The following is a 20,216-nucleotide window of genomic DNA, read 5'->3' on the forward strand; positions in this document are numbered from 1 at the left end:
TAGACCCCTGAAAGTTGGAAATCAAGTCGATAAGGTTGTTAGGAAGGCATACGGTATCTTGGCATTTATTGGTAGGGGGATTGAATTTAGGAGCCGTAACGTCATGTTGCAACTGTACAAAACTCTGGTGTGGCCGCACGTGGAGTATTGTGTACAGTTCTGGTCCCCACATTATAGGAAGGATGTGGAGGCATTGGAGAGGGTGCAGAGGAGGTTTACCAGGATGTTGCCTGGTATGGAGGGAAGGTCCTATGAGGAGAGACTGAGGGATTTGGGGTTGTTTTTGTTGGAAAGAAGGCGGCTAAGAGGAGACCTTATTGAAACGTACAAGATGATTAGAGGTTTAGGTAGGGTGGACAGTGATAGCCTTTTTCCTCGGATGGAGAAAGCTAGCACGAGGGGACATAGCTTTAAATTAAGGGGTGGTAGTTATAGGATGGATGTCAGAGGTAGGTTCTTTACCCAGAGGGTGGTGGGGGAATGTAATGCCCTGCCTGCTGCAGTTGTAGATACGTCTAGTTTGGGGGCATTTAAGAGGTCCGTGGATAGGTTTATGGATGGAAAGGGATTGGTTTAGGTTAGAGGGTCATTGCTTTTTTCTTAATTGGTCGGCGCAACATCGTGGGCCGAAGGGCCTGTTCTGCGCTGTAATGTTCTATGTTTCTATGGAACCTCCAGGTGGTGCTGTTCCCAGGTATTAGACCCTCTAGATGGGAATGGTCATGGGTTTGAAATGCTGCCTAAGAGTTCCTGCAGTGCATTTTATAGATGGTACACGCAGCTGCCACTGTTCATCACTGGAGGAAATGTGGAAGTTAAACTTTTAAAATTAAAGTTCCATAAACTTCTGTCAAGCATTGGAAAATGCTTATCAACATACAGGCCTTCAGTGGGGTCAGTGCTAGCGTATTTAGCATCCACGGCTAATCTTCACCTGCGTAAGTCCCATAAACATTCTCTTTTTCGGCCTTCACCAGAAAATGAGAAAAATCGGAGCTTTTCATAACAGAATACTGGTTAGCGCTGCTGCTTTACAGTGCCAAGGATCCCGGCTGAATTCTGGCCTCGGGTGACTGACTGTGTGGAATTTGCATGTTCTCCTTGTGTCTGCGTGGGCTTCCTCCGGTTTCCTCCAACATTCCAAAGATGTGCTGGTTAAGTTGATTGGCCATGGAAAATTGCTCCTTAGCATCAGGCAGACTAGCAGAGTAGATATGTGGGGTTATTGGGATAGAGTCGGGATGGGATTGTGGTCTGTGCACGTGTGCTGTCCATGTTAGCACAGACCATAGAGTGATACATTATTTGCTTCGCTTTCCATATTTCATGCATCTCCCTTAAATATCAAAGAACAAAAGATGTTAAAATGGTCTGCTTGCATCCCTGTTAAAAGTGCATGTCTGTCTATACTAGATCAAAAGACAGGAACCAGACCATTTTGAAGCCAATTGTTTATCATGTCAACAGCACCCTCACATCTTACAAGCAGAAGATGATGTTTTGCCTTTTCTTGGATCAGTCCAGCAATCTGTTATTCCAGGTGAATGCCATGTGTTGCAACTTTGTCACCACGGTGACTCCTCTAGGATTGGACAGGACCATAAGACCTTAAGATGCAGGACAGGAAATAAGCCAATCCGTCCACTGAATCTGTCCATTTAATGAGATCATGACTGATCCAATATAATCCTCCACTCCACTTTATTGATCTCTGTTGCCTGCTTTACACCACAGTTTTCCACTTGTTTTATCAACTTCATCTTCTCCCCAATCAACAACACTCTTAACTTTTGCCCAAGTTTTGCCAAACTTGCACACTTTTCATGTCGCTTCATGGAGAAATTTGAGTGCGTTTAGGTCCAACCACTCCACTCTAATTGGTCGGTGTGATCACATATCCCTTAGCAGAAGACACTGGCTTGCTTGTGCCTCTTTTGAGAAGGATTTGGGCATTATTTTTCTTGTTAGTGCCGAACAAAATTGCGATTAACCTGGATCAACCACTGCAGAATTTTGGTTAATCACAAGCACAGTCCTGAAGTTTTCAGTGCATTGTGAAGCTGGATGTTCAGTCCATTAAACCAGTGCAGTGCGTCATGATAATTTTTAAGGTTTAAGCTTATTTATTATTAGTTACAAGTAGGTTCACATTAACACTGCAATGAAGTTACTATGAAACTCCCCCAGTCACTACACTCCAGCGCCTGTTTGGGTACACTGAGGGAGAATTTAGCATGGCCAATGCACCTAACTACATCGTGATGTGGATATGCCGGTGTTGGACTGGGGTAAACACAGTAAAGCTGTCTGTGCTTTACATGCTCTGTCTGAGGCCAGAACTCTCCATTCACCTGATGAAGGGGGTAACCCCGAATGCTAGTGAGTTTACTATCAAATAAATCGGTTGGACTTAAACCTGGTGTTGTCAAGACTTTTTACCTAACTACATCCACATAAAACATAAAGGTCAACGTAATATTTGAAGAAAATGTCAAAGCTTGAACTTCAGCAAAATTCAATTTCTAAGCCATAAATTAGTGTATCTATTGAGCCAAATGTTAAAATTTTCATGACAACGTATGAAGGATATGAACTAATTAGAAAATAGCAACCATTAGTTGGACAGAAAATAAACTTATATCTTATTAAGTAGGTAGTGAACCATATATGATTCAAAAACATCAAATTACCCTTATAAATAAGTCACAACTAAAAATTATTTTAATTCAAAGTTTTAATGCACTTTGAAAGCATAAACAACATTTTAAGTAACTAGTAGATAAATGACAACTTCCCTAAAAGGGGGAACTTTGTCAAGGCTGCTGTGCTACAGCTAGTCCTCACTGCACAGAACCTTTAATGAAAATTAAGTAAGCCTAATTAAAGTGAAGCGAGTCACTTTTCGAGTGAAATGCACACAATTTCATGAACAGGAGGGCAAACAAATACAGTACTCACTTCATCCTTTGTTCAATAAATGCTTGCTTTTCTTTGTGCTCTTTAAGTGCAGCTAATCTAAGTTCATGCTTTCTCTTTGTGTAATTAGAGGCATCATATGTTGTCAACTCAGGAAATAACACATTTAGATTAGGAGTTTTCTCCCTGAAATACATAATTGAAGACTCGATGTTTACATCGGAACAGAAAACTAATACCAAAGTTCACTTTAAAATGTGGTTACTATATGTGAATCAGTTTTATTTTACTGCACGGTTCCACTAAATTCATTTCTACAGCTGCGCTCATGTTATTTACGCCAGAACATGTCCTGCGCAGTATCCTTCAACCTGCGGTGTGGCTGCACATCCGCACAGATTTGCAGGACCATTGCAATATACTTTCCCTAAAGAAAGCACCACCTAGAGAATCCCAGCCCACACCAGAGGATCCCATTCTACACCTTTCAGCAAAGGACACTCAGTTGGAGCAGGGGGAACGAACAACATTCCTAGATTTGTTGAACATTTGATTTGTCTGCGAGGTAGCTGTTACTCTGCTACTGGGGCCATCAAATCTTGCAACCTGGCTTTCCTTATCCTGACTGAGTGTTAATTGCTCCTGAAAATCTGTTCTTTTTTTTAAGTGAGATCCTGGAATTGATGAGCAAGTGTGACACTGCTATACAGATTTTAGTGTACATAGATAGGGTGGTGCTGGAAGCATTAAAAAACATTTAACTGAAAAATTGTATAATTGTGACCATGAGTAAGTGATGAATGATATTTAGCCATTTAAAGAACTTGTAAAGGCCTCTAGATCGTTAAATTCCAACCTTTTAATAGGTCTCAAACTTAGCTATCCATCCCAAACACAGTATTCCTCACACCTTTTCCTCTCTGGTAATATACCCAACAATCTTTCTAAATATTACTCATTTTAATGCTCTTCCTTGGTAACTAATGCACAGGTCAATTAGAGTGATAGTCATTAAGGTGCAGAAGGGACTGTTTGTTCTAACACGTGTTGTTCATTTTCATTAAGTAATATATTAATTGAATATTTTAATGGCTGAGTTAGATTCTTGATTGACAAGGAAGTCAGAGGGTATATTGAGGAGACAAAATAAAGTTGATAAAAAGTTATGCTCTGAGGATTATTTACTTCTATTTGCCACTTGCAGAAATATTTCACAATATCAGATGTCTTAAGAATTTCTAGTTATTTGGTATATATTAACACCTCAACTTCAAATAGTCAATTTCAAAATGCATTGAAAGCTTCCACTTCTACTAGTTAAATGAAAACTAAGTCAAAGCATTTACCTGCAATACCTTATGTGCCTGTAGGTGTCACTGTGAGTAGGAACTTTCATTTTTCTACGTCACATAATATTAAATGCTAAAACAATAGCTACTAAATAATATTAAATGCTAAAAAATGGCTTGGTTTCAATAAAATTACTGTTTACCTAAGAAAATTACTTTATATAGGACTGGGGATTCCCAAACTTTCGCAGCCACTGAACTCTTTTGACCTCCCAAGAGTACTGCAGAAACCCAGAGAAACATTTTCACCTCCCCCTCTCAAACACACTCTCACCTCACTCCCTCACACATAGGCCGGAATTTTACTGGCATGCCAGCCCTGATTCCGGGGTGGGCTCGGCTCGGAGAACGGCATTCTCCATTGGCCTTGGGTGGGATCGTGCAAAACTTGGGTAGACGTGCCGGTAAAATTCCGCCCATACAGTCACACACCCACCTCTCTCAGACACACTCTCAAACTCTCACTTCTCTCACACAAACACACACATGCAGACTCACACCTCTCCCTCTCTTTCACACACTCGCACTGCCACCTTTTTTCTGTCTCTCACATACACAAACACACACACACATACTTCTAACTCTCTCGTACAAGCACACAAATACATTCACATTCTCACCTCTCCCTCTCTCACACACACACTCATCTCTCCCCCTCTCTCACACCTCTCCCTCCCTGTTACACACAATTGCACTCCCATCTCCCTCACACATATACATTCATCTCTTTCTCTCAAACATACACACGCAAACACTCACCTTTCTCTCTCTCAGAAAATCTCCCTCACACACACTCTCATCTTTCTCTCTCACACACTCTCACCTTTCTCTCTCTCATATTTCTCTCACATACATTCACCTTTCTCTCTTTCACACATACACTCACCTTTCTCTCTCACTCATCTTTCTTTCTCTCACACATACTCTCACCTTTCTCTCACACACACTCTCACTTTCTCTCTCACACACACTCTCACCTTTCTCTCACACACACACACTCTCACCTTTCTCACACACACTCACTTTCTCTCTCACACACACTCTCACTTTCTCTCTCACACACACTCTCACTTTCTCTCTCACACACACTCTCACTTTCTCTCTCTCACACACACTCTCACTTTCTCTCTCACACACACTCTCACTTTCTCTCTCACACACACTCTCACTTTCTCTCTCACACACACTCTCACTTTCTCTCTCACACACACTCTCACTTTCTCTCTCTCACACACACTCTCACTTTCTCTCTCACACACACTCTCACTTTCTCTCTCACACACACTCTCACTTTCTCTCTCACACACACTCTCACTTTCTCTCTCACACACACTCCACACACTCTCACTTCCTCTCACACACACACTCTCACTTTCTCTCACACACACACTCTCACCTTTCTCTCTCACACACACTCTCACCTTTCTCTCTCACACACACTCTCACCTTCTCTCACACACACTCTCACCTTTCTCTCTCACACACACTCTCACCTTTCTCTCTCACACACACTCTCACCTTTCTCTCTCACACACACTCACCTTTCTCTCTCACACACACTCTCACCTTTCTCTCTCACACACACTCTCACCTTTCTCTCTCACACACACTCTCACCTTTCTCTCTCACACACACTCTCACCTTTCTCTCTCACACACACTCTCACCTTTCTCTCTCACACACACTCTCACCTTTCTCTCTCACACACACTCTCACCTTTCTCTCACACACACTCTCACCTTTCTCTCACACACACTCTCACTTACTCTCTCACACACACTCTCACTTTCTCTCTCACACACACTCTCACTTTCTCTCTCACACACACTCTCACTTTCTCTCTCACACACTCTCACTTTCTCTCTCACACACACTCTCACTTTCTCTCTCACACACACTCTCACTTTCTCTCTCACACACACTCTCACTTTCTCTCTCACACACTCTCACTTTCTCTCTCTCACACACTCTCACTTTCTCTCTCACACACACTCTCACTTTCTCTCTCACACACTCTCAGCTTTCTCTCTCACACACACTCTCACTTTCTCTCTCACACACACTCTCAGCTTTCTCTCTCACACACTCTCACCTTTCTCACACATACTCTCACCTTTCTCTCACACACACTCTCGCTTTCTCTCTCACACACACTCTCACCTTTCTCTCTCACACACTCACCTTTCTCTCTCACACACACTCACCTTTTTCTCTCACACACACTCTCACCTTTTTCTCTCACACACACTCTCACCTTTTTCTCTCACACACACTCTCACCTTTTTCTCTCTCTCTCACACTCTCACCTTTTTCTCTCTCAAACACTCTCACCTTTCTCTCTCAAACACACTCTTAGCTTTCTCCCTCTCACCTTTCTCTCTCAGACCTTTCTCTCTCACACACCTGCACCTTTCTTTCCCTCTCTCACACACCTGCACCTTTCTTTCCCTCTCTCACACACCTGCACCTTTCTTTCCCTCTCACACTCTCACCTTTCTCTCTCAAACACACTCTCACTTTTCTCTCTCTGACACACACTCTCAGCTTTCTCTCTCACACTCTGTTCTCACCTTTCTCTCTCAAACATACTCTCAGCTTTCTCTCTTATACACACTATCACCTCGCTTTCATATACACACTCTCACCTCTCTCTTTCTCACACACTCACCTTTTTCTCTCTCACACTCTCACCTTTCTCTCTCAAACACACTCTTAGCTTTCTCCCTCTCACCTTTCTCTCTCACACACCCACACCTTTCTTTCCCTCTCACACCCACACCTTGCTTTCCCTCTCACACCCACACCTTGCTTTCCCTCTCACACTCTCACCTTTCTCTCTCAAACACACTCTCACTTTTCTCTCTCTGAGATACACTCTCACCTTTCACTCTCAAACACACTCAGCTTTCTCTTACACACATTATCACCTCTCTCTCATATACACACTCTCACTTTTCTCTCTCACATAGATGCACTTTTCTCTCTCTCAGACACTCTCACCTTTCTCTCTCTCTCAAACACACTCTCACCTTTCTCTCTCTCAAACATTCCCACCTTTCTCTCTCGCACTCTCACCTTTCTTTCTCTCTAGCACACTCTCACCTTTCTCTCTCTAGCACACTCTCACCTTTCTCTAGCACCACACACACACACACACACACACACACACACACCTCTCTCTCCTGCTCTCTATTGCTGTTCCCCTCCTTTCCCCTGGCCATGGCCTGCCTTGCTTCACATTCTGATTGACTTTACTCTTGGCTTTGCCTGGGACTTTAAATATTGGCTTTGCCACTATTTCCAGCTTGTCCAATCAGAGGCCGACTTCTCAGTGCACTGGCTGCTGCATTTTATTCTGGAATTAAAAACTATAACATTGCCTTGGATTTTGCTGCGAATGGTGAAGGAACAGCTTTTGTCATTCATCTCTGTGCAACACAGAGTTCAAACGTGCTTGTCAGCTGAGATTTCTATCATCTGGCATCTTTGAATTTAACACCCTACAGAGGATCTGTCGTGTCTGTGAGCTGGACAAGCAACATTCTTCAATCAGACTGAAACATCTTTGGTGAGAAAGAAGTAAGAAAAAAACTTGGAATTATAAAGTATATTTCAATCATTGCACAGGAAGCAAAAGAACAATTGGGATGTATGCTGATTGAGCAAAACAAAAAGGTGACAAAAAGGTTATTGTGGTAAAATTCTGAAACATTAAATTTCAATTGAAGGGATGAGACTCCACATTTATCAAATTAATTTTTCAGGAGTAGATAGGTTGTTTAGCTGTAGTTGTCACAGACCATGCTGCTAACAATTAGTTATTCTTGATTGAACAAGTCCCATAACGTTTGCAGCCATTTTACAAGTTAGGATAGTGGGTAATTAGCTAAGTTCTTGCCATACCAGTGATCTCTGCAGATTCGATCAGAAAATAAATGGGTGGCACGGTGGCACAGTAATTAGCACTGCTGCCTCACAGCACCAGGGACCTGGGTTCGATTCCCAGCTGGGGTCACTGTGCAGAGTCTGCACTTTTTCCCTATGTTTGCGTGGCTTTCCTCCAATTGCTAAAATTTCCTCCCACAGTCTGAAAGACATGCTGGTTTGGTGCATTGCCCATGCTAAATTCTCCCTCAGTGAGCCTGAACAGGCACTGGAGTGTGATGACTCAGGGATTTTCACAGTAACTTCACTGCAACGTTAATGTAAGCCTACTAGCGACACTAATAAATAAACTTTTAAAACTGCAACAGCACAACCTGTGGGGCAGTAGGGTATTACTGGCAGATTTTTTGCACTGGAATGCACATGAGTCGGCAGAAGAAGCTTCTTTCAGTTTTATCCAGTGATAATAGTGAGCACTAACAGCCTGCATTATGAGTACAGAAAAATCCTGGCTATATGGTTTAAGGCCTCAGGTTTGCATATTATGTTTGTTTTGTCAATTTGTAAGCTGTCACTAGATTAATGGCTTTCAAGATGGTTCCTGGGTGATCAGCTCCTGAAGCTGGTTCTCACTGAGCACCTCTATTCTTGCCCACTTTCTTCTCTGTTCAAGTTCACCTCACTCTAATGTGGGTGGATTTTAGCCATAAATCCATGTTTAGCTCTGAGCTTAAACTCCCATTGCCCATCCCCTGAAAATGTCTGCTCTCCACCTTCCGCTGGGTCTTTGCTCAAATTTGGCTTCCAAACTTCCAGACTTCTGTGGAACTTCAAGACTACGACTTGTTTGCATCAGATCACATCCCATGATTTAGCTGCTCAGTCTCTGATCTGTTGCTGTTGCTTAAATTTGAAAGTAAAGTTTATCAGTTTACAGCTCTCTCCACATGACTGTTGTTGCTTACTAAGCCTATGTTTAATCTACCAATTTCTCAGCGTCAGCTACAGTCTGGCTCCTCACCAGAGATTCACTCTACTGGGCCAAAGTACATTTCCTGCCAGTCCTGGGTCATATGGCGATTTCCAACTTCTCTATCGGCAGTGGGACTCCCCCAAACCCATCGATCGCCCCTAGGCCCTGCCCACAATAGGCCCTGCCCCCTTGGCACTGCCATGCCCGGTGGGCAATGCCGAAGTGCCCCTGGGCATGGGCACTTTGCTCCTTGGGCACAGGCTGGCACTGCCAGGGTGCTCATGCCCAGAGGGCACCAACACCCCCACCGCCCGTCTTATGGGGGGGGGCCTGATTGCCCCCCCTTCACTCCATTGGGGCCTCTCACTAGTTCCCCGAATGTGGGAAGCTACTCTGAACCCCAGCGGAGTGAAATACTCCTGGCGGGTGGGAGATGCTATCGGGTCTGGAGAATTCAGTCCCAGGCCCGATAATGACATTTAGATTACATTAAAAACAGATTTAAATGACTTTTCTGGTTTTCCCGCCAGTTTTCAGTGTGGTCTTGACTGTGCTTGCTCTCCGGCGATGGAAGACGCACATATATTCCTGTGAACTGGCCAACATGCGCATCTCCCAACCTGTCATGCCAAAAAATGTGTGCATTGTGATGGGAGAATCGGGACCCTCGTTTCTGTCACGTTTCTATTCATTTCTCTGTTTTTGGGTACTCTGCCCTCCAAAATCCCAATCCAATCCTTAAGTGCTTCTTGACCTTCCTATTCTTCCACTACCATTCTAGGCTTGACTCCGTCTACAGCTTTCCTTTGTACATCTCTTAGAATCATCCAAAAGGCCCAATGAGGCATTTGTTGCTGCCTCCTTACAAGCAACAACTATAACTGCCCCATCTGACTCTCTCAATCTTCCGGGCTGCGAGAGCTAATCTTGCCAATATCCTCCCCTTCTCAATCCTCAATCACACACCCCCACCCCGCTTGATGACCCTGTGGACTCTGCCAGTGAATCAGCTATCACCACCCCTTTCCCGGTTTCCCTCCGGATTGTATACTTGCTTATAAAGAAGGCTCCAGCCAAACATAAATTCATTGCAATGACTGCACCAATATCATGGCTTTAATAGAAATCTAGAAAAGAATGGTTTGATCGAGCAGACGCAGCATGGATTCATTAAGGGGAAGTCGTGTTTGACAAATTTATTGGATTTCTATGAGGATGTGACTAGTGCGGTAGACAGAGGGGAACCGGTGGATGTGGTGTTTTTAGATTTCCAAAAGATGTTTGATAAGGTGCCTCATAAAAGGTTGCTACAGAAGGTTAGGGTGCATGGAGCTGGGGGTAAGGTGTTAGCGTGGATAGAGGATTGGCTGTCTAATAGGAAGCAGACAGTTGGTATCAATGGGTGCTATTCTGGTTGGTGGTTGGTGACTAGTGGAGTGCCGCAGGGATCAGTGCTAGGGCCTCAACTATTTACCATTTATATAGATGATCTAGAGGAGGGGGCTGAGTGTAGGGTGACGAAATTTGCCGATGACACGAAGATGAGTGGTAAAGCAAATTGCGTGGAGGCTGTGGAAAGTCTGCAGAGAGATCTGGATAGGCTGAGCGAGTGGGCGAGGACCTGGCAGATGGAGTATAATGTTAGCAAGTGTGAGGTTATCCACTTTGGCAGAAATAATAGTAGGAGGGATTATTATTTAAAAGGCAAAAAGCTGCAGCATGCTACGGTGCACAGGAACCTGGGGGGTCCTTGTGCATGAGTTGCAAAAACCCAGTCTGCAGGTGCAGCAGGTGATCAAGAAGGTGAATGGAATGTTGGCCTTTATAGCAAGGGGGATAGAATATAAAGGTAGGGAGGTCTTGCTGCAACTGTACAGGTCGCAGGTGAGGTCGCAGCTGGAGTACTGTGTGCAGTTTTGGTCGCCGCACTTGCGGAAGGATATACTGGCCTTGGAGGGAGTGCAGAGGAGGTTCACTAGGCTGATACCGGAGATGAGGGGGTTGGACTATGCACAGAGACTAAATAGACTAGGTCTGTACTCGTTGGAGTTTAGAAGGATGAGGGGGGATCTTATAGAGACGTATAAGACAATAAAGGGGATGGATAGGGTAGAGGTAGAGAGATTCTTCCTTAGAAAGGATAGCAGAACTAGAGGGCACAGCCTCAAGATAAGAGGGGGGCAGTTTAGATCAGAGTTGAGGAGGAACTTCTTCACTCAAAGGGCAGTGAATCTCTGGAATTCTCTGTCCGTTGAAGTGGTGGAGGCTACCTCGCTAAATATATTGAAGTCACGGGTAGAAAGGTTTTTAATAGACAGGGGAATTTTGGGTTATGGGGAGAAAGCGGGACAGTGGAACTGATCCACTTCAGATCAGCCATGACATTGTTGAATGGCGGGGCAGGCTCGAAGGGCTAGATGGCATACTCCTGCTCCTATTTCTTATGTTCTGAGGGTAATGTCCTCTTATGAAACCGACTTGCTAGCTATACCTTTGACCATTCGCCTAGCCCTGGTGTTGTTTCTTTCACCAAGTCACATTTTGGTCTGTCCCCTTACTCCTATTCCTATGAATATCTCATTTTGTCCCACCCCTCTAGCTTCTCATTCTCTATCGCCGATCCAAGTTTCACAGAACAATTTCTCACCAAGATATCCTTGTTGCTTTTTCCACCCTCAGTCTCTTCAATGAGTGATTTCCTGTCTTCTGTGATTTCAATTTCAATCTCAATTCATCATACTGTCATCCTATCCTTCTGATTCACTCCTTCCAACCAAACCAATATTTATGACCACTCCTTTGACCATGACATCTCAGGTGGCCTCAGTATTGCCACAGCATTAATCATAAATAAAGCCTTCTCTGATTACTCCCATGAATTGCTTTCCACCCACATCCCCTTTCCCATCAACCTCCAAACTTCATTCAGCATTCACTCCTGGTGGCAAAAAACACTGATCCAATTCACTTAGAACTGCAATTTTAAAATCTCAGTTGGGGGCCTTTGGCCCTCCGTTCACCACAACATTTCTGCAGATACTGATCTACTCAATCTCACCCTTGTCTTCAATTTCAATGCCTTGGCGTTGATTGAAACCATGAATGTCTTTATCACGTTGAACAATTGCCTCTGCTGCTTTCATCCCTTTCCCGAGCTCACCATGAAACACCCGATAAGACTTCCCCTCACTAACCCCCCCTCCCTCCCACTGCTTGAGTTGTGGTCTTTTGTCTCTCTCTGGTTTCTCTCCTGTCACCCCTCACATCCTCTCACAGCTCATCTTGTCCCTGACACACACCTCCTGCTTCCTTAACTCTATTCCCAGTAAACTGCTGACTACCTAAATTCTGTTCCTGGCTGTCTTGTTAGCAGGTATTGTTCACTGTTCACCGTTCACCCTCCTCAGGGACTATTCTCAGATACTCAGACTGCACTCTGGGTGGAACTGCACTCGCCTGGCGTCAATGCTAGTAAATCCAGTCATAATCAGAGAATAAGCTGTTGTATGAGGAGCGGTTGAGTAGCTTGGGCTTGTACTTGCTGGAGTCCAGAAGAATACGGGGGTTTTGATTGAGCTTTATAAAATACTCAAAAGGATTGATAAATTAGAGTTAACCAAATGTTCCCCCTTCTAGAACAGTCTAGGACAAGAGATCATAGTTGCAGAGTAAGAGGGGAGAGGTTCAAGACAGAGATAAGGAGCAGCTATTTTTCACAGAGGGTTGTGAATCTATAGATCTCACTGCCCCAGAGTGCAGTGGATGCAAAATTAAATGGACTCAAGAAAGAGATAGATAAATATTTGATCAAAAACAGGATTAAGAGCTTTGGGGAAAATGCAGAGAAGTGGAGTTAGGATGAGATGGAGATCAGCCATGATCATGTAGAATGGCAGAACTGGCTTGAAGGGCTGAATTGCCTTCTCTCGCTCCTAATTCCTATGTTCCTATGTTTGTTCCTAATGGTTTCTCTTCCTATACCATTATCTCTGGTGACTGTCAAGCAACTATCTTTGATGCCTCCTATTTCTCATCCACATTCTGCATCTTGGCAACGGGATCTAAAAACCTAGCATCAGTTTCCACATGTAAATAGCTGGCATCTGGAGACAATACACATCTCTTTAACCTGTGCTTAACACTCTCCTCTCATATTGTCTGTACCTTTAAGACTTGATTATCTACAAAGACTCGAATTCCGATCATTATTTTGTAAATTGAGTTTGTGACTTTATATGCCCTGTTTGTGAATAGAACTCCCACTCACCTGACGAAGGGGTAGCGCTCCGAAAGCTAGTGGCTTTTGCTACCAAATAAACCTGTTGGACTTTAACCTGGTGTTGTGAGACTTCTTACAGTGTTTACCCCAGTCCAACACCAGCATCTCCACATCATCCTCACAACATGCAGATCTCTCTCAACCTCTCATCTGTCTCTAATTGTAAGGCTAGTTAAGTGACATTCAATACTTGATGCTACAACAAAATAATCTGGAGCCATTATCTTTGGTCCCACCACAAGCTCCGTTCTGTAGCTACCAGCTTTATCCTTCTCCCTGGTACCTGCCTGATCCTGAACCAAACTGTTCATAACATTGGTGATACATCTAACACATAGATAAGTTTCTGACCAAGTAATTCAGAAGTCGCTGGGACAGGGTCTCCAATCCCACTCAGGCAGATGGTGGAATTTAAGTTCAATTTAAAAATTGAATTTAAAAAAATCTGGAAAATTGAAATCTGGAAAATTAAAAGTAATAGTGATCAGGAAACTATTATCGACTGTCATAAAAACTCACCTAGTTCACTAATGTCCTTTAGAGATGGAAATTTTCTCTCCTTATCTGCGTGGTCTGGCCTACATGTGACTCCAGATCCACAGTAATGTGGTTGACACTTAACTGCGCTCAAGGGCAATTTGGGATGGGCAAACAGAGCTGGCCTTGCCAGTGATGCCCACATCTCATGAAAAGATAAAAAAACTTTAAATCCTTCCACCTGTCTTGTCCCACCGTATCTCTGTAATCTCCTTCAACCCTATAATCCCACCTAAGATATTTGCACCCCTTTAATTCTGGCAAAGTTCCTAATTTTAATCATTCCAGCATTGGCAGTCATGCATTCAGCTGCCGAGGTTCGGAGCTCTGAAATTTCTTTTAAAGTGTTAACCTTAAAACCTACTTCTTTGACCTAGCCCAGGCTCCAATATCTCGTCGATTCGCACAATAAGAAGTGCCTTTTGGACATTTCATTATATCAAGTGGACTATAAAGACCAACCTTATGATTAGCTCAGTGAGCAGGAAATCGAGCATGAGCCGTCACATGTTGGATTGATAGCTAGCAGCTTACTTGATGAGAGTGAAGTGATGACTTGCCACATTGCACTTATTTTGATATCTTGGTAGGGGTGGGGGGGAGGGGTGGTTTATGTGTCAGGCGAATAATCTGTCTTTGTTAAATGGAATCTTTGTTACAGAAACAGCCCAGCGCACAACATTTCATCTACTGTATAAGCAGTGGATGAAATTGGTTGACTCGTGTCACTATACATGAAAGAGAAAGAATATCACTGCACACTGCCTCATAGCACTAGTTGTACCTAAGTATGCAATTCACAGTTATATTCATGTCTTCATTTACCTAGGAATGTTAGATATGGTCGACAGGAACCCTGCACCCCAGACTTTCTTAGTTTGGGAAGAATCTTCTCTTTTCTCCTCTTGTATTAGTTTCTGTTTCAGTGATTTGAATCTTTTCCGCTCTTTCTCATCAGAGAAATCTAAACTGGATTCTGCTCGTACATTCAGTTGCAATTTTTCAATTATTGGCATTTCTAAAAAAAGAATCAAAGTACAGGTCACTAAAATGTAGCAGCATTTGATATGATGTATGATGTCAAAGGGTACCATTCTAAAATTTTGGGAACAAGGAAAACATCATATGGAACTCGATGAACACACTATCATTATAGAAATATTTCAGAGATCAAATTTACTACTTAAAAAATACATAAGCCTTGCTCATTTACAAAGAATGCGTCAAAAATGTAAATACATGCACGTATATACTAACACAAGACTACATTGTTTACTCAATAAACCATTACTTTCAGTCGCGACTGAGCCTCATGAACCGTAATAAACAGAGTCAAGTTGTTTTTCAGTTAACCATTGACGCTAAGTCATGCTCACAAACCTCCTAACACTCAGCCGTGAAACAAAGTTTCACCCTGCATTATAATTTTATTCAACATAATTTTGCGGCTCCAATTAAACACATAGAATCATAGAGATTTATGGTTTGTAAGGAGACTATTGGGGCCCATTGTGTCTAAGAGCAATCAAATCTAATCCCACTTTCCAGTTCTGGGCCTGTAGCCTTGTAAATTACAGCACTCCAAATGTATGATCAACGTGACGAAGGTTTAGGCTTCTATCACACTGTCAGGAAACGAGTTCCAGAACCTATTACCCTCTGGAGTAAAACTTCTCCTCAACTCACCTCTAATCTTGCACCGATTACTTTAAATCTGTGCCTTCCTGATTACTAACCTGCCTGCTAAAGGGAATTGGTCCTTCTGACCCACTCTATTTAGACTCCTGAAAATCTCACATACACTGCTCCAAAATAAAACCCCACAGCTAAAATTATCCATTTTTGGCAGCATCCTCATAGATCACCAGTGCAATCATATCCTTCCTGTAATGCAGTAACCTGAACAGAATGCAGTACTCTGGTTATAATGAGTGTTTTGTGTCAGTTGAGCACACCATCCCTGCTGTTATATTCCATGGGTGAGATTTTCCAGCCCTGCCGCAGTGGATTTTCTCATATTGGATGTGGCAAGAAAGCCAAAAGTCCACTGACTTCAGCAGGGCCAGAACATTAATTAATACCTTCTCTAATAAAGGAAAACGTATTATGTGTCTTCTTAGTTACTTGTGGACAAAAGAGCTGAACTCCAGAGACGAGGTAAAAGTGACATCAAGGCACCATTTGACATTGTATGACATCAAGAAGCCCTAGCAAAATAAGTCAATGGGAATCAGGGGTAAAACTCCGCTGATTGGAGTCATATAAGGAAGATTGATGTGGTTGATGGAGATTAATCAGCTCAGTTCCAGGTCTTCACTGCAGGAGTTTCTCGGTGTAGTGTCCAAGGTCTAAACTGTTGATATTTGGACCAAATGTTCGGGACCTACATGTTATGCAATCTGAAACATCTGCCTACATTTGGATAGTATTTTTGCAGTAACTTGGAGATTCAATCCTAATCACTAATTGGTTTCCATCCAAAGCACAGAATTCTTACTTGCAATGCCAAAGTATTATATTTTTAGAGCTGGTTAACAGAAATAGCATTAGTCAACAGTTTCAGTGAACAATAACTTCACTGGCTCTTATATCTGCCTGTGAAGAGCAGATTAAAGTCAGCTAATTGTATTAAAATGAGTAAGTCACAAAGAAAAACAGCGGCGTCAAGAGGCTACAAACAGCAGCTACTGGGCGGGAAGGAGATTTACACTGTGCTATTGCAGGATAAACAGCACTGAAATCTGAAACCAAGCTAAGGAACAATCTTAGTTACTTTTCAAACAGGCCACTAGATGGAGTATCTCTCCCTGATTGAATCATCATTTCTGTAGGTCGATCAAAGAAGACAATCTTGGCAATCTTGGGGACTTGTGTGATTCTGATCATCCCCCCATAAACTGACAAAAGAAAATGACAATGGGGATATTTGCAAGGTGGTAACAAACGTAAAAAATACTGCACTTCATACTCAATGCAGTGCTGCATTAATTATTATAAAGGTCAAACAATCTGTTTGGTTTAATTGCATTATAATTTTAAAATAGTCTAGATTATTTGTGTTGCTGTAAGGCACTTTCATCAATTTGACAAATACTACTACATGAAACAATTTTCAGCAGAGTTCGCAGATCAAACCACAACTGATATGAAAAAACAATTTTCTTTCTTGGCTCTGATTATGAGAGCAGGGTATTCTTTACAGCTATTGACTTCTGCTGCAGCATCCTCCAAATTGAAAGGGTGGAATTATCAGAATTCTGCCAGCTGACAGCCAAGATATAGCAAAAATAAATAAAGCTTCTGCACTGACACAGTCCTGATTTATGACTAGCAAAGAAGATAGATTCAAATTGGACAAGAAAACTAAACGGAAAGGTAAAATCCAATGATAATTATTCCACTCAAGCAACACCACTGACAATAGTTTCAGCAGCTGATGTGATAGTCGGGTTCATCATGTAAATGCTCAAGTTTGTAAAACAAAATACAAGTTTACGACTGAGCATCCACTCCAGTGTACATGAATGCTGACACAAATTTGGAAATGTTTATACAGTTTTTGCGAGAAATTTAAATATTTCATACAATCACTTTCTTTGTACTGCCTGTAAATTATGCATCAATCATGCCAAAATCTTCTTGTCTTGTTCAGCAATTAAATCTTTAAACCACCAAGCAACTCTCAAAAAATTTCATGAGAAGTATTAGTGTTCAAAGTTAATGTAATTCTACTTTTGTGGGTTGTAATTTTACTTCTAATTTAAAAAGTTAGGTGCGCTATTATATACTTGTGTTTTTTTTGCTATAAATTGTGTTTACCTATCAGTATTTATAGGTACCCACAGCTATCTATATCCGATATCTTTCAAATATTCCTTACCTGAAAATTTTGATATCAATTGCGTTCAATAGTTTTCATTTGGTCAATTACACTCAAAAACAATCATTTACCTATCACTGTGGCCCTGGTCAGTGTGCCTGCAGTTGTTTCCCCTGGACGTACTCTGTTACTCGCAGCAAAGCTCATGAGACACAAGCAGAGTCTTGGAATTCCCTGCCAAATTCTTTTTCATCCATGAGATGTGCCTTGATGGTCACTCCAGCCCAATAATATAATCAGCAAACTTTTCACAAGTCCACATTACTGCGAGGACTTCTTTTTCAATAACTGCATACCACATCTCTGTGTCAGACAGCCCCCTTGATGGGTAAAACACAGGTTGGTGGCATCCATCCAACTGTTCTTAGAAAAGAGCTGCCCCTACTCCAGTTTACGAGGCATCCCTGCAATTGGCAGGGATGGGTTGTGGTGAACCAGGATGTCTGGTAAGAGCAGCACATAATTGATCTGACAGAATGTTGCCCTTGATGTGCATCCCACCACCTTGCTTGGCCCTTTTTGAGAAGTTGGGCAGAAATTTTGCCAACTGGTTCACCATGCCCTAGGAGTTTTTCTGGAATGGATGACAGGTTTGAAAACTCACAAACTGCCTTTGTTTTGCTGTTCACAACATGACCCAAGAACTAAATGAAGGTCTTAAGAGAACTCACACTTAACATTCAGCATCAATTCTGCTTCCTGCAAGTGTTTTCAGACAGCTGTGAGTCTGCTATTATTTTCTTTGACAGTTCTAGCATGGACAAAGACATTATGCATATGGCAGATGATGCCTCACAGGCCTTGTAAAATGGCTGATTTTGTGCTTTGAAAAATTTTAGGTTTTTAAGAGATGTGGGCATTGCTGGATAGGCCAGTATTTATTGCCCATCCCTAGCGTCTCAAGAAGGTGATGGTGAGCTGCCTTCTTGAACTGCTGCAGTCCCTGAGATTTAAGGAGTTCTAGAATTTTGACCCAGTGACAGTGAAGGAATGGTGATGTATTTCTAAGTCAGGATGGCAAGTGACTTAAAGGGGACCCTCCAGATGGTGGTGTTCCTAGGTACCTGTTGCTCTTGTCCTCCTAGATGGCAGTAGTTGTGGATTTGGAAGGTGTTGCCTAAAGAATTTGGTGGGATCCTGCAATGCATCTTGCATATGGTACACACGGTTGCCACTGTGTGAACGTTTGTGGAAGGGTACCAATCAAGCGGGCTGCTTTGTCGTGGATGGTGTTGAATTTCTTCAGTGTTGTTGGATTTGTACTCATCCAGGAAAATGGAGTGTTTTCCATTACACTTCTGACTTGTGCCTTGTAGATAGTGGACAGGCTTTGGGGGTCAGGAGGTGAATTACTTGCCACAGAATTCCCAGCCTCTGACTTGCTCTTGTAGCCACAGTTTTTATATAGCTAGTCCAGTTCAGTTTCTTGTCAATGGTAACCCCTAGGATGTTGATAATGGGAGATTCAGTGATGGTAATGCTGTTAATGTCAATGGGCAATGATCTGATCCCCTTTTGTTGGAGATGGTCATTGTCTGGCACTTGTCTGGCATGAATGTTCCTTGCCACTTATCAGTCCAATTCTGGATATTGTCCAAGCCTTGCAGCATCTAGACATGGCCTGCTTCAGTATCTATCATAGAATACCTACAGTGCAGAAGGACGCCATTTGGCCCACTGAGTCTGCACCAACCTTTCATTAGAGCAACTTACCCAAGCCCTATCCCTATATCCCCACATATGTACCCCACTAATCCACCAAACATGCACATCTTGGGACACTAAGGGGCAATTTAGCATGGCCAATCCATCTAACCTGCAAATCTTTGGACTGTGGGAAGAAACCAGAGCACTCGGAGGAAATCAATGCAAATAGGGAGAATGTCCAAACTTCACACAGTCACCAAGGCTGGAATTGAACCCAGGTCTCTGGTGCTGTGAGGCAGCAGTACTAACCACCTGCTACCAAGCTGCCCTGAACAGGTATGGGAATTGAACTCTGGCTGTTGGCATCACTCTGCATCACTAACCAGCTATCCAGGAGGTAATGCGGTCAAACAATTGAAGCAGAATGGGATGATAACTTGTTAGCAACTTAGATTTCTCATCTAGTGGAATTTGACAGAAGCTGCAATTGCATCAAATTTCAAGTGCTCTTGGAGAGTCTTGTCAGGCTATCATCTATCAAGGATATTGGGTGGATTTCCCTCACCAGTACTTTGTTGAGTTGTGTCAGGTTGATACAGATGCAAATGAACTAGTTTGGCTTCAGAACTGAGACTATCCCAGAACCCTGTTCTGTTGGTTGACTGATGGGGGGAGATAGCCCTCATCTTGTTCATCTTATCGAGTTGCCATTGTACTAACTTCATAGTGGATGTGGTTGAAAGTGATTGA

General features: G+C 42.7%; 1 protein-coding gene across 3 annotated transcripts in view; it reads right to left on the minus strand.

The window, feature by feature from the left end:
* The window catches only part of LOC145354195 (leucine-rich repeat-containing protein 27-like), an 82,338-nt gene that overhangs the window by 20,548 nt on the left and 41,574 nt on the right, over positions 1-20,216 (minus strand). For 2 of the 3 annotated variants that reach the window (XM_080205270.1, XM_080205272.1), the window contains 2 exons: positions 14,765-14,957; positions 2,959-3,102 (listed from right to left, as the gene is read on the minus strand). In XM_080205270.1, coding sequence (XP_080061396.1) covers positions 2,959-3,102; positions 14,765-14,957 — 337 coding nt within the window. The remainder of the gene's footprint in view (positions 1-2,958; positions 3,103-14,764; positions 14,958-20,216) is intronic. The other variant, XM_080205271.1, reaches the window with a different exon arrangement.

The sequence above is a fragment of the Carcharhinus amblyrhynchos genome, chromosome 17, assembly GCF_965287045.1.
Source record: "Carcharhinus amblyrhynchos chromosome 17, sCarAmb.v2.hapA, whole genome shotgun sequence".
In the NCBI taxonomy this organism is placed as follows: Eukaryota; Metazoa; Chordata; class Chondrichthyes; order Carcharhiniformes; family Carcharhinidae; genus Carcharhinus; species Carcharhinus amblyrhynchos.